The sequence below is a fragment of the Nycticebus coucang genome, chromosome 18 (genome assembly GCF_027406575.1).
Source record: "Nycticebus coucang isolate mNycCou1 chromosome 18, mNycCou1.pri, whole genome shotgun sequence".
NCBI classification, from domain to species: Eukaryota; Metazoa; Chordata; class Mammalia; order Primates; family Lorisidae; genus Nycticebus; species Nycticebus coucang.
In genome coordinates, this window is record NC_069797.1 from 79,651,633 (window position 1) to 79,667,009 (window position 15,377).

The window sequence follows — 15,377 nt, forward strand, 5'->3', positions numbered from 1 at the left end:
AACTTGCACCTGTGCACCCAGGTGGACGTCCTCAAACTATGCTTATTCATACTTTCTGAATCTTATTGTTTAAGGTTGACACTAGTTAACTATGATAAGATAAGTAATAATAGTCATCTTACTATGTGATCCCTGGAGAAACCATTAGGAAAACACCACAAAGAAATATACTCAAAAACACTGCAGGTAAGTTAAAATATAATACTAAAGAATGTTCAAGTAAACCACAGGAAAGGAGGAAAGGACAAAAAGCAAAAGTAACAAAAAGAGCCTGGGCATGGCTCAGCTGAGGATCCCCTCAGCTCTGCAGTTCAAGACCAGCCTGAGCAAGAGAGAGATCCCATATCTACTAAAAATAGAAAAATTAGCTGGGAGTGGTGGCAGGTGCCAGTAGTCCCAGCTACTCTCGAGCTGAGGCAGAAGCCCAGGAGTGTAAGTTTTTTTTTTTTTTTGCAGTTTTTGGCTGGGGCTGGGTTTGAACCCACCACCTTTGGCATATAGGGCCAGTGTCCTACTTCTTTGAGCCACTGGCGCTGCCTGGAGTGTGAGGTTTTTGTGAGCTAGGTTGGCCTCAAGGTGCTCTAGCCTGGGCAACAGAGTGAGACTCGTATTTCAAAAAAAAGAAAAAAAAGTAACAAAAAGAAAATAATTTTTTTTTTTTTTTTTTTTGTAGAGACAGAGTTTCACTTTATCGCCCTCGGTAGAGTGCCGTGGTGTCACACAGCTCACAGCAACCTCCAACTCCTGGGCTTAGGCGATTCTCTTGCCTCAGCCTCCCAAGCAGCTGGGACTACAGGCGCCCACCACAACGCCCGGCTATGTTTTTTTTTTGTTGCAGTTTGGCCGGGGCTGGGTTTGAACCCGCCACCCTCGGTATATGGGGCCAGCGCCCTGCTCACTGAGCTACAAGCGCCGCCCCAAAAGAAAATAAATTTTAAATGGCAGGCCTAAAGTCTAATTTATCAATTACTACATTGAGTGTAAATGGTATAAAAGAAATACAGCCGGGTGAAGTGGCTCAAGCCCGTAATCCTAGGACTTTGGGAGGCTGAGATGGGTGGATTGCCTGAGCTCATAGGTTCCAGATTAGAGACTAACAGAATCAGGTGTACCTGCCCAAACACCCGCCCTGCCCAGGCAGGGTCAGGTTCATGATCCACCCAGGAAGGGTTAGACTCATGTCCCACCCAGGAAATAGGAATGCCGCCAATTGCTGCCCTCCCTGACCCTTTAAATCCCCATCTGTCATAACCCACGTGTGGAATTCCCTTCTTGATTTCACCATTCCCCCACCCCCTCATCCAGGTGGAAATAAAGACCACATGATTTCTACAGAATGGGAATTCCGTTTTCCTTTGTTTTGTGCCTTAGAATAATCTTTCTTCCTTGGGTCCAGAATCTTTCAGAGACCAGCCTGAGCCAGAGGGAGACCTAGTCTCTTAAAAAAAATAGCCAAGTGTTATGGCAGGAGCCTGTAGTCCCAGCTACTCAGGAGGCTGAGGCAAAAGAATCACTTGAGGCCAAAAGTTTAATGTTGCTGTGAGCTGTGATGCCACTGCACTCTACCGAGGGTGACAAAGTGAGGCTCCGTCTCAAAAAAGAAAAAAATGAAAACACAAAGTGGAGGAGGCCCCCCTAACTCCTTACCCAAAAGGAAGGTGGAGGCCTCAGGCACCTGTGCAGGATGGGCCCCAGACGGGCAAGGACAAGTAAATGGCAGAGGGAGGTGCGCAGGCCAAGTCTGGCTCCTAAACTAAAGTTTGATTCCACACTAACTTAATTATAGAACAGAGATAAGACAGGAGCAAATATTCTTCCAACTTCCCAGGGACATCTATGTAATCGATGTTTCCTTCACTCCTTTTTCTTTCTTTCTTTTTTTTTTTTTTTAGAGACAGAGTCTCACTTTATCACCCCTGGTAGAGTGCTGTGGCATCACACAGCTCACAGCAACCTCTAACTCCTGGGCTTAGGCGATTCTCTTACCTCAGCCTCCCAGTAGCTGGGATTACAGGTGCCCACCACAACGCCCGGCTATTTTTTTGTCGTTGTTACAAACAACATAATGGGTTTGAACCCGCTACCCTCGGTATATAGGGCCGGTGCCCTGCTCACTGAGCCACAGGTGCTGCTTCATTCACTCCTTTTTGAATTTTTTTTTTTTTTTTTTGAGACAGAGTCTCACTGTGTTGCCCTCAATAGAGTGCTATGGCATCACAGCTCACAGCAACTTCAAACTCTTGGGCTTAAGTGATTCTCTTGCCTCAGCCTCTCAAGTAGTTGGGACTACAGGTGCCTGCCACAACACCCGCCCGGCTATTTTTGTTGTTGTTGTTGTTGCAGTTGTCATTGTTGCTTTAGCTGGCCTGGGCTGGGTTTGAACCCGCCAGCCTTGGTGTATGTGGCTGGTGCTTTAATTACTGTGCTATGGGCCCTGGGCCCTTTTTTACTTCTTATGTCCTGTAGATTTTCCTGGGTCTCACAAGAATGTAATCATTTTGTCTCACTAACTACTCCTGATTCTTTTCTTTCTGTATGCCCTAATCCCCCTTCAAATAAGTAATGAAACTTCCAAATTCTTGTAAGGATGGTCGGTTTATATAGTGAAATAATAGAAAAATAATTAACTCACAGTTTTTCAGTAAGTACTAAATCTCTCTCTCTGCCTGCTTTGTTTCTCTCTCTCTTACTAGCAGCCCCCACCCTGGATTTGTTTTCACAAACCACGGAGGAGCCCAGCAGACAAAAGGAAATGCAACTTCTTTCTTTTTACATTCCAGCCCTTTCAGAATATGTTTCTTTAACCTAAAGTGATTCCTGAGTGTCCTGGATGAACAATGGAAAATGAACTTCAGGCTTCAGTATCATAAACAATTGGAAAAACGGCTGTCTTCCAAGACAGAGGGAGAATGGACACCGCATCCACATTCACAGCACCTGCTGAGCTGGGTGCGGTCACCAGATCCACCTCAGGTATTCTTTCTTCTTTTCCTCCACACGCCAGGCCATGTCCCCTCTGTGTGGTCTCTCTCCCACGCTCTTTCTTTCTGAGTCTCTCTCCTCTCTTTCTAAGTCTAAACTTTCATAACTTCATCTTGAGTCTAGAGAACTTATTTTCTCACCCTGTGCAGAGCACCTACCGAGTTTTCCAACCTAACAATTCCCCTTCAGGAAAATAGCCACTTTTGGCTTAATAAACCTCCATTGATGGAGATGTTTGCCTCAGTCATTTATTTTAGGTTCTCTATGGTATATACATGTAACCTTCTTAAAAAAAGACTGTCAAGTCAGGTGCCATTGGTCAGACCTGTAATCTCAGGACTTTGAGGGGCTCAGGCAGGAGAATCACTCAAGGACAGGAGTTTAGGGTCAGCCTGGGTAACACAGCAAGATGTCATTTCTTCAAAAGAATAGGAAAAATTAGCCAGGGGTAGTAATGTGTGTCTGTAGTCCCAGCTATTTGGGAGGCTGAGGAAGGAGGACCCCCTGAGCCCAGGATTTGAAGGTTACAGTCACCTGTGATGACGCCATGACACTCCAGTCTGGGAGACAGAGAAAAACGCTCTTTTTTTCCTTTTTTTTTTAAAGAAAAGGTCTGGGTCGGGTGCAGGGGCTCACACCTGTCACTCTGGGAGGCCAAGGCAGGTAGATTACCTGAGCTTAAGGTTTGAAGCCAGCCTAAACAAGAGCAAGACCTTGTTTCTACAAATAGCCAGGCGTTGTGGTGGGTGCCTGTCAATACTAGCTACTCGGGAGGCTTAGGCAAGAAGATCGCTTGAGCCCAAGAGTTTGAGGTTGCTGTGAGCTATGAGGTCATAGCACTCTACTGAGTGCAACAAAGTGAGACTCTGTCTAAAAAAAAAAAAAAAAAAAATTCTGGGCATGGTGGCTTTCGACTCCAGGCACTCTAGGAGGCTGAGACCAGCCTGAGCAAGAGCGAGACACTAACTTTACTAAAAACAGAAAAAATTAGCCTGGCATGGTGTCACCTGCCTGTAGCCTCAGGCACACAGGACGCTAAGGCAGGCAGACTGTGTACTCCAGGAATCTGAAGCTGCTGTGAGCTGTGATGACACCAGTGCATGTTAGACTAGGAGACAGAGTGGGACACCGTTTCAAAAGAAAACAGCAAATGGCCTCAGCGCCTGTGGCTCAAGCAGCTAAGGCGCCAGCCACATACACCACATCCAGCCCGGGCCCGCCAAACAATAATGACAACTACAACCAAAAAATAGCTGGGTGTTGTGGTGGGCGCCTGTAGTCCCAGCTACTTGGGAGGCGGAGGCAAGAGAATCGCTTGAGCCTAGGAGTTGGAGGTTGCTGTGAGCTGTGATGCCACAGCACTCTACCCAGGGCAACAGCTTGAGGCTCTGTCTCAAAAAAAAAGAAAACAGTAAATCAATTTCAAAAAAAGAACAATATCATACAGGAGGACTTGGTCAGGGACAATACTGCAAGAAAAAGAAATTACAAGATATCAGTGTTAGGATAAAAACCTCACCTCATAGTGACAACACCTCAATGTGTAGGAGGACCACCCTCCTCCTCCTCCTCTTCATTCAGCATAAAATGCTCACTGGGCTAAAGGTCAGGGAGAAGTGGAGGGTGGGGGGGGCAGGGTGAGGAGAGTAGTGGGGGGGGTCTGCGCAGTGGGGCGCACAGTGAGGACTGGGGTAATAAGTGAGAAAAGAGGGAGAATTGGAGAGATTGAGTGAAGACTGTGGAGAGACTTAGTGAGGACTATGGGGAAGACTTAGTCAGGACTGTGGAGAGACTTAGTGAGGACCGTGGGGGTGAAGGGAAGACCATGGGGATACTTAGTGAGGACCGTGGGGAGCATTTAGTGAGGACAGTGGGGAGACTTAGTGAGGACCGTGGGGAGGACTTAGCGAGGACCGTGGGGAGACTTAGCGAGGACTGTGGGGAGACTTAGTGAGGACTGTGGGGGTAGAGTGAGGACCGTGGGGAAACTTAGTGAGGACCGTGGGGGTGGAGTGAGGACCATGGGGCAACTTAGTGAGGACTGTGGGGCGACTTAGTGAGTACCGTGGAGGTTGAGTGAGGACTGGGTGCCTGGTTGAGTCCTTCAGTACTTGTGCGGATTTTTCACACCAGAGGACTGGTTCAGAGAAGTGATTGTTTTAGGGATCACGGGAGGCAGGTTCTTCCATGTTAGAAAGACAGAATAATGAAAAGGAGAAAACTAGAACTGATCTTGTGAAGCTTAGCTAACCATACAGATACACATTAGGTGGCTAATGGGCTCATCTTGAAATTATGATCTTCCATTCACCAGTGACACTAACGTAGCAATAAAATGCAAGCCTTGCACTTATAACACAGAGAACCAATAATAGGATCATATTCAGAATAACAGCCTAAAACTCTAAGAAAAAAGGCAGACAACCCAATAAAAATCCAAAATAGGCAAAAAATCCAAAATAGCACATTATTAAAGAGGATATTGAAAGGCCAATTCCTATGGACTAAATTGTATCCCATAAATTAACAGCCTAGGTCCCTAATTCCAGTGTGACTGTGTTTGGAGACAGGTCCTTCAAGGAGGTAATTATGGTGAAATGAGGTTATGAGGCTGAGGCCCTGACCTGACAGGACTATTGTCCTTATAGGAAGGGGAAGTAAGACCAGGAGTGAGCACACTCAGAGGACAGGCCATGCGAGGATGCCACCTACCAAGGGGAGAGGCCTTAGGAAGAACCAGCCCCTGGTCCCTTATCCCGGACATCCAGACTCCAGCAGGAGAGAAAACAAATGTCTGTTGTGTAAGCCACTCGGTCTGCAGTGTACAGTAATGGCAGCCACCAAACTAATATGCCAATGAACCCAGGAAAAGATGTTCCTTCTCACTAATAAGTAAGGAGATGCAAGTTAAGTAAGATGAGCCAAACATCCAGCAGAATGGCTAAAATTAGAACAACCAACTACGCTACGTGTCGGCAGGTGTGCAGAGTAACAGGCGACTTCACACGCTGCTCAGCGGGTACACACTGGGATATACATTTGCAGAACTGTCTGGTTTATCAAGTAGAACATAATGTAGGTCAAAAGAAACCAGACAGAAGTGTGTGTACCGCACACTTCCATCCACATAAAAACAGGGACACGTTGCTCAGGGAGGAGGCAGGGCAGTGGCTGACGCCAGTGGGAACATGGGGGCTCCTGAGCTTGGTAACAGGGGACCCTATCTGTGCAATAGTCCTCAGCTTGCTTTCTGCAGAGACAGGGCAACTGGGGCAGAGCATGCAGCACAGGCAGACGAGATGCTCACCAGGCGCCTCTGTCCAGGCGTGGGTACTGGCCTGGGTGTCCATGTGCGATGAGGATATCTTCCAAGGATCCAGCACATCTCCTAAATGTTCTTCCAATACTTTAAACTTATCCTTCAGATTTTGTATTTCTGCTTCAAAGGCCAGAACATAATCTGCCACAAAACCCAGAGAACATAACACATACAGGTTCACACCCATGCCCACTGAGGCAGAAGTGCTCAACACCCCGCCCTCTCTGCACTTGACCCTCCACACTCAATGCCAGCCCAGAAGACCTTCTCTCCCCTCCTTTACCAGAGCACACAAGCCCCATGCCAGCTCCACCTTTGTATTCTCCAAGAAGGGCTCAGCCATGAGGAGTGAACACTGGGCCTGCCCCACCCCCTCTGCATACTGAGGGGACAGCTCCCAGCTTGAGTGCCAAGTCATCCAGCACCTGGAGTCCAGCCGTGCACAGCTACTCCCAGTACCCCACAACTAGCAAGGTGCAGGGAGGGACTGCCCTCCCTACTAAAGGGGCACCTCTGGGGGAAGGGCCTGGTGTCCACCAGCCCCTCTTAGCAACTGCTCAGGGGCAGCACAGTACTAACCCAGGACCTGGGCAAAGGCCAAGCCTTTAGGCATTTTCTTTTTGTGAGAGCCAGGGTCTTAACTAGTTGTCCAGCTAGTCTTGAACTCTTGGGCCCGCTTCTTTTTTTTTTTTTTTTGTAGAGACAGAGTCTCACTTTACTGCCCTCGGTAGAGTGCCGTGGCGTCACATGGCTCACAGCAACCTCCAGCTCTTGGGCTTATGTGATTCTCTTGCCTCAGCCTCCCGAGCAGCTGGGACTACAGGCGCCCGCCACAACGCTCGGCTATCTTGGGCCCTCTTGAGTAGCTGAGCCCACGGGTGTCACCACCATGCTGGGCTGGACTTTACTCTCTGAGTGTGTTAACTAGGTCTCCTTACTTATTTCCTTCTACTTCACCAATAGGTAAGTTTTTAAATATGGCACTTAAGATCCCCTCTCTTGGAAGAAAAGAAGTTGTCATACTTTGACGTAATTAATGAGAAGGATGCTAACTTGTAAGACACCCTGAAATGAAGCTTCTGTGAACTAGTGGGGACCTGCCCTGTTGCCTGCCCTCCACTCCCTCCCCTACTCACCAGGAGTGGCGGTATCTCCTCCTGCCTTTGGGTCAGGCTGGTTTGTGCCTGAGTTCTCTCTTCCGAGTTGGGCAGAAAGGAGAGTCTGCCCACTCAGAGTCTCCATCTCTCTTCTCATTTGTGCAATAGCATTTCGCAAGCTTGTGTTCTGCTCCTGTAGTTGCTGGATCTCACCAGATGGAAAATCTTTAGTTACTTCTTCTTCATGCTGCCTTAGGAGCATCTGTCAAGTGCCAAAAACAAACCAAAAAACAAAGGGACGATAGTTATGGCTGCCAAATCCCCTTACTTGTCGAAAGGCTGCACCTCTGGGCTCTGTGGCCACCTCAGGCCTCTAGGGCTCTAAGGACTCTCCTTGACCTGTGGGAGGATGGCTGTGACACTTACATCCATGAAGCAAACCATGTTGTTTAAGTCCCCAGAGTCATCAAATCCATACAAAGATGAAGGAGAATGGGCTCGGCACCCATGGCTCAGTGGTTAGGATGCCGGCTGCATACAATGGGGCTGGCAGGTTCGAACCAGACTCAGCCTGCTAAACAACAATAATAACTACAACAAAAAAAATAGCTGGGTGTTGTGGTGGGTGCCTGTAGTTTCAGCTACTCGGGAGGCTGAGGCAAGAGACTAGCTTGAGCCCAGGAGTTTGAGGATGCTGTGAGCTATGACACCCCGGCACTCTATAAAGGGCAACAGAGTGAGATTCTGTCTCAGAGAGAAAAAAAAAAAGAAAGAAAGAAAAGCACAATGAAGAACATACCATAACCGAATTGCTGAAAATCAGCAACATGTGAAAACTCTAAAAGGAACCCGAGAAAACTGCACAGCAGGTTATATACAGAGAGCAGCTGTGAGGAGTCCCAGGCCCGGAGACCATAAGGAAGGCAAGCAGACAGCACAGTGACACCTGCAAACCCAGGAGCAGAAACACATACTCTGTCAAACCAGACTCCTACAGCCAGTGGAAATGGCTTTCAGGAAGGAGGGTAAGAAGGACTTCTGCCTCTGACCAGGAAGACTCACTGCTATGAATCTTTCCCTCTGGCTGCAAACTAGAAAACCAGACAGATGAAACACCTGTTTTCAGACACTGCTGTCAGGGAGCTGAGATACTTGAGAAGGGACTTCACGGTCACGAGCTCCGTGCTATGCCCAATTCTCTGTCTCTGCTGCCTCACAAGTTTAGCCAAGACCTGCAAAAAGCATCACCTTGCTTTCCTCTAAGGCCACCCAAACACCAGCACCTGCCCAAGGCAGGACAGAAGGCACTCTCAGGGGCCCAGTGCCCATCCTTCCTCCTACCCCCAGTCCACAGACTATAAACCCAAGCAAGGAGCCTGGACCCACCCTGGGCCTCTCTGACTCCACGTGTCACTGGCAAGGCCAGTCAGACTGGACTCTCAACAGAGGGTGTCAAGAGTCATGCTGAAGCAGAGAGGGGGACCAGCATGCACACAGGACAAGAGCCTCCTTGGCATGCCCTCCACCCTGCATTATAATCAGACTATGGACAGTCCAAGTGACTGTCAGAAGAAGACAACTGGGTGATGACAGGGTGGCTGAGACTAAATATTTAACCACTTACATGATGTGTGAACACACTGCAAAATAATGCCACTTGAAGGATAGGGACGGTACTCCCTCTGGGCCTCTATTGTCCCTCCCAGCCTGTGCCACCCCAGCCCGTTAGCGCCTGACGCCGGGCCCCTCTGCCTTGGGCACAGCTCTGCACCGACAAGCTGAGACAGCTCAGCAAAGTTCCTCTGCACCCCGTGTCGGAGTGGCCATGGCACCAACTTCTAATACAAAGTACGTTGGCAGATACCAGGGACTCAGGGCAGACCTGGCAAAGGCCAAGCACGAAACTACTGAGCACGAATGCCACTGCCAAACAAAACCAGAGCTGGGTGACAGGCTTCAGGCACAGAATACCTGCTGGGACAGTTTTGTGTTGTTTTTTTTTTTTTTGAGACAGACTTTCACTATGTCATCCTTGGTAGAGTGCCGTAGCATCACAGCTCACAGCAACTTCATACTCTTCGGCTTAAGTGATTCTCTTGCTTTAGCCTCCTAAGTAGCTGGGACTACAGGCGCCTGCCACAACCCCCGGCTATTTTTTGTTGTAGTTGCCATTATTGTTTAGCAGGCCCGGGCTGAGTTCGAACCTGCCTGCCTCAGTGCTACGGGAACTGAGGCAGCTGTGACAGTTCTCATACAAGCCCCCTAACGATAACCTGATGTTAACATCTGGCATCTGATAACATCTGGATTTGGGATTTTCAGGATTTTCCAATGAGAAAGAAGCAGGGAAGATTCTGATGATTATTCATCTTAACTCTGTAAAGCTTCAGCTTCAGCACCACTTCCCCTGGTCTACTGAAAGGGGCACCACTGAAGACTCACTTCCATCTGCGCAGGATGTGGTGCTGCTTTCCCACTGCTGCTGCCAAGGTAAGAGCAGCCTGTGTTGGGCGGAAGGGCTGGCCAGAGGCTCAGGGCGGAGGCTTAGTTGTGGTGGGGTTATGTACTCACCTGTGCCCCCAGTCCAAGGGACCTGGGCATCCTCAGCGCCTGCACAGCCTGGTCTCGCTCCAAAGTCACAGCCTTCAGCACCATCTCCTGCCCTTGCAGCACCCGCTCTGCCTCCTGCAGCTTAGCAGCCACCTGGGAGAACATCTGGCCCTCAGTCTGACTGCAGACCATGGGCAGTGCCAGCCTCAGGGTAGAGAGACCTCCTCCCACCCTGCTTAGGAAGCAGACAGCGGACACAGGCAAGGCAGGGATCATCCCACACTACCAAAAACACGTTGCCAGTCGAGTAGAGAAACAGCTTGTCCAAAAAGAGCTCTGCAAAGGTGGATAGACAGAGCAGCAGCATATTTTTATTACTGTAATTTTTGTTACTATAAATCAAACTGTTTGGTGAGGGTTAGCATTTTCAGCTTTAAGGAAGGATGTGGTGAGAGCTAGCCCCATCTCCCAGAGGACAGAGAAGGCCTGGTGACACTGTGGCTACAACACACCTGATCTCTCGCCGCAGTTAGACCCTGAATCAAAGCCTCTGACTTTTGGATCTGGTCCCTTTCGATGTCATCACAGCGGCGCTGCCAGTCCAGGCCCAGCTGCACCTGCTCACGCTGCAGGCTCTGCTCCCTCTCCACTGCCAGGGACAACTGTTGTTTGTACCTAAAGACATGTCCAAACCACCCAACATTAACATTCCCTCAGGTCCCTCCGACATGAAAAGTGGGTGCACAGCAGGTGATACGGAGCTGCAGTGTGCCCCTCCTGGGCTCCAGGGCCCACGCTGACCTGAGGGCACGCTGGGCTGCTGGGCTCCTGGGCTCCTGTGCACAGACACACGGGATGCCTACAGGAAAGGTGAGCAGGTGTCAAGGGTCCCCAGACACTGGGGGAAACCTACACTGTCAAGAGCACACCCAGCAAAGAAGAACGAACATGAGAAGCCAACAGACTTTAAAAAGATGAGAAAATTGTTACACATAGAGAACCCTGAGAGGATTTGCATGATGAAGAGCAAACTAGAGCAGCCAGCCAGAGCCAGAGAGCAAACGGTGAGCTGGAAGAGCCAAGAGCAAGAGAACTTTCCAGAATGGTGTGCAAATAGAGAAAGGATAGGAGGCCCACGAGTCCAGAGGTCAGACAGACTGACCTCTGTCTCACGGCAGGTCTGGACAGGTCAGGGTGGAGGGAGAGACTGGTGAGGAGCAAAAGGGACAAAACCACCAGAAAGGAAAAGCCCCGAGTCTCCAGGCTGAGTCCACCAGTGCCAAAGAGCTGCGAAGACCCACCCAGATCCTGCACGGGGAGGCCGCAGATTGCCAAGGAGAAGGAGAAAAGCCGAAAGGCTTGTGAGAGAGAAAGAGCGAGCAGTGTGCTGGCATCACCGTCTCGGCTCCTAACGCCCTGAAGATGAGGGGTGCAGGATTCAGTGTGGACTTGCCGTATCACGCAGGGGTCCTTAAACTGCGGCCCTCAGGCCACATGAGGCGGTATGATTGTATTTGTTCCCATTTTTTTTTTTTTTACTTCAAAATAAGATATGTGCAGTGTGCATAGGAATTTGTTCATAGTTTTTTTTTTTAAAAACTATAGTCCGGCCCTCCAACGGTCTGAGGGACAGTGAACTGGCCCCCTGTTTAAAAAGTTTGAGGACCCCTGTCTGGCCACCGCAGGGCAGGCGTTAGCTAAAATTTGATCTCTGCATGAACAGATAGTTAAATTTTATGAAGAACAGAATCAGAAATGTGAATTATTAAAAGAAGATCTCTATAGGAATGCAGCATTTGTGTGTGATAGCACGGCAAATCAAAACAACTTGAATATTTCTTTGCAAGGTCAAACTAAGTCCATATATGATATGTGGCAAAAAATCCAAGCATTTCAGAAAAAGCTCTCTTTTTTCAAAACACTTCTTCAAAAAGAGATTTTGGATGAACATTTTCCCCAGTCCCTTAGCAAAGGTTGCTAATGAGCAGGATGATATACGTAAATCATTTGAAGAATATGCCACTGTTATAGATTTATTAATTGGAGAACACAATGAAAGGTTCATTGTGTTTGAGAATCATAACATCACACTCAAATTAGAACTTCAGCCTCCCCTAATCGAAATCACCATGGCACCTAAAGAACTACAGATGGAATTGATTAGGCTCTTAGTAGATGATGTTTTAAAGTGACTGTTTGATGCTAAGAAGGATCCAGTTGAAACGGGGGGAAAAAGCACAGCAGATTACCCATGCTTTTTGGCAACATGCCCAAAAATGCTTTTTTTTTTTTTTTGAAACAGAGCCTCAAGCTGTCGCCCTGGGTAGAGTGCCGTAGCATCACAGCTCACAGCAACCGCCAACTCCTGGGCTCAAATGATTCTCCTGCCTCTGCCTCCCAAGTAGCTGGGACCACAGGCGCCTGCCACAATGCCCGGCTATTTTTTCGTTGCAGCTGTCATTGTTGTTTGGTGGGCTTGGACTGGATTTGAACACTCCAGCTCAGGTGTATGTGGCTGACGCCTAAGTTGCTTGAGCCACAGGCGCTGAGCCATGCTTTTCTTATTTCATTTTTTTAATTAAATCATAAACGCATAGATCATGTATACATTAATGCACGTATGGGGTACAATGTGCTGATTTCACATAGAATTAGGAGCGTTTATATCACACTGGTTAATATGGTTAATATAAACCTCACTTGTTTATTTAATTATTGTGTTAAGACATTTATACTCTATGCTTAATAAATCTGACAAGTACCCTTGCATCATAGGTGTGATCCCACCATTCGCCCTCCCTTGATCTGACCCCAAAATGCTTTATTACTTTTCAACCACATCACTATGAATCTACATTCTCCAATCTAACCCAAATCAAGACACCCTTAAGGTCACAAATGACTAACACCCATCTAGAGGCTCAACTAACACTGTGGACCCCTATGCTAAGGACATAGTAGTTATTTTTACAAAATAATGATGCATTTTTAAGTATATTTAATTGAAGCTTCTTGAATGTGGCCTTATTTGATTACAGCTAAATTAAGGCACTTCCAACATGAAAAGTTTCCCCCACCTTAGTTTGGAATGTGGCAGCTAAATCCAGTTACATTGCCATTCACACGGAAGGCAAAAGTAAAGACGTTTTAAGATATGCAAAAGTTCATCGCCTATTGATCTGTCCTGAAAAGAAATGATCCAAAGGTGTACTGGAACAGGGCTTCCTGACTATGGGGAAGGCCCAGTTACTGGTTTTCTGCATTTCCATGCCCACTCTTATAGATGCTCCTCACTGCTGTGCCGCCGGGCAGCAGGCATCTCTTGGGTCCCCACAGAGCAGCAAGCCCACAGCCCCACTTTGAGCAGTGCTTCCCTGAGGGCCTTCTTGAGGAGAAGCACATGGAAAGGGCAGGTGGAGGGCAGCAGTGTGCGGAGGGCCACGTGATCAGCGCTCAGACCAGAGGACTGGGACTGCTGCTGCATACATGTGCCCAACATCAGGACACAGCCTTGCTCTTGCACATAACAAGAAATACAGTATTAATAGAAGCTACTTTCAGAGAGAAATTGCACTGGTAATTTAAGCCACTGTTTTAAGGCAAAGTAAACCTTCACCAATGACATTCAGAAAATACTGGTTCAGCCCCCACTCTGCCTCAGATGGCCTGGAAACTGGACCCTCCTCCACAGGGCCCTCCTGGCTGTATTTTCTTCCCGCTCCTCCATGGCTGGCCCTACAGATATTTACGACTCTAAACAGCAACTCTTGTTCGTTGTAGCCAGGACTGCTGTGCACCTCTTCATAATGAGCGGAAGAAAAGACAGGATGAGTCATTGTTGGGTCCAGCACTAACCACCACATACGTGTTGGCATCTGAAGGGGGAGGGAGGATGGAGGGATGAGTAATCTGAACATGGTAAGTAGTAAGAGAAGTACAGGAGGTCTAATACAGTTACACGTGCATTTTTTAATCCCTACAACTGCAAAATATAAATAAATCTTTAAAACATCATTTGGTGGCAATGACACTGGGCTTGTCTTCCCATTGTAAACAACTAGGACAAAACATATGAAACAGTGTTCACTTACTGGACAATAGGTAGTGTAGAGCTGTGGTCCCTTAGGGAAGGGACCTCTCGGGATGAGCCTGATTATGGTCAGGCTTTCCCTCCACAGCACCTTCTAAATCCCTGCGAGGTGTTGGGTGCCCGTGGCTCAGCAGTTAGGGTGCTGGCCACATGCTCTGGGGCTAGTGGGTTCAAACCCAGCCCGGGCCTGCTAAACAAAAAAAAAATAGCCGGGTGTTGTGGTGGGCACCTGTAGTCCCAGCTACTAGGGAGACTGAGGCAAGAGAATTGCTTAAGCCCAAGAGTTTGAGGTTGCTGTGAGCTGTGATGCCATGGCACTTAATCCAGGGTGACAAAGTGAGACTCTGTTTCAAAATAAATAAATAAATAAATATTCCTGCAGGGGGAGGAGTATCAAGCAGAGCACAGTGGTCTTGTTTGTTGAGGAAGGAGACCAAGGTCAGAGTGGTAGAAGGGGACTTTACAAGACAGAGCACAGAAGGGCTGGGCGCAGTGGCTCATGCCTATAATCCCAGCACTCTAGGAGGCTGAGGTGCGTAGATTGCTTGTGCTCATGAGTTCAAGACCAGCCTGAGCCTGTCTAAAAATAGCCAGGTGTGGCTGGGTGTCCACAGCCCAGTGGTTAGGGTGCTGGCCACATGCTCTGGGCTTGTGGGTTTGAACCTGGTCCAGGCCTGTTAAATGAAAACAAAAAAATAGCCAGGCATTGTGGTGGGCGCCTGTAGTTCCCAGCTACTAGGGAAGCTGAGGCAAGAGAATCACTTGAGCCCAAGAATTTGAGGTTGCTGTGAGCTATGACATCACGGAACTCTAGCGAGGGTGATAAAGTGAGACTCCGTCTTAATTAAAAAAAAGAAAAATAGCCGGGTGTTATGGTGGGCACCTGTAGTCCCAGCTACTTGAGAGGCTAAGGCAAGAAGATCAGTTGAGCCCAAGAGTTTGATGTGGCTGCGAGTTGTGATGCCATGGCATTCATCCAGGGTGACAAAGTGAGACTCTGTCTCAAAAAGAAAAAAAGAGCACAGGGAGGCGCCAGCTCATGGAGCTGCATGTGGACCCAGTGAACGGTGGCTGACACCTATGCTACAGAGACACACAAGAAACTAACATGGGCTGGGGCAGAGCAACCAGCAGGGAGCTACACATGTGTGCTGACTAATGTCCAGAGTTTACCAGGACAGCCAGACTGGAGAATCCTTGGTGACCACCAGAGCACTCAGGAGACTGGGTGTGATAGTCTGAATTAGCCCTAGTGAAAGGCTTCTTCAGACCTGTCCTAACGCAGAATTAAAACAAGTCTCCAAAGGGTCAAGTTGCTATGCAGGTATTTAACTGGAGC

The 15,377-nt window shown here is 48.3% G+C and overlaps 1 protein-coding gene across 2 annotated transcripts in view; it reads right to left on the reverse strand.

The window, feature by feature from the left end:
• CCDC57 (coiled-coil domain containing 57) overlaps positions 1 to 15,377 on the reverse strand; it is a 131,744-nt gene that overhangs the window by 74,609 nt on the left and 41,758 nt on the right. The window contains exons 9-12 of one of the 2 annotated variants that reach the window (XM_053568264.1): positions 10,461 to 10,623; positions 9,970 to 10,101; positions 7,438 to 7,660; positions 6,290 to 6,442 (exon numbers count right to left, since the gene is read on the reverse strand). In XM_053568264.1, the coding sequence (XP_053424239.1) occupies positions 6,290 to 6,442; positions 7,438 to 7,660; positions 9,970 to 10,101; positions 10,461 to 10,623 (671 nt within the window). The remainder of the gene's footprint in view (positions 1 to 6,289; positions 6,443 to 7,437; positions 7,661 to 9,969; positions 10,102 to 10,460; positions 10,624 to 15,377) is intronic. The other variant, XM_053568263.1, reaches the window with a different exon arrangement.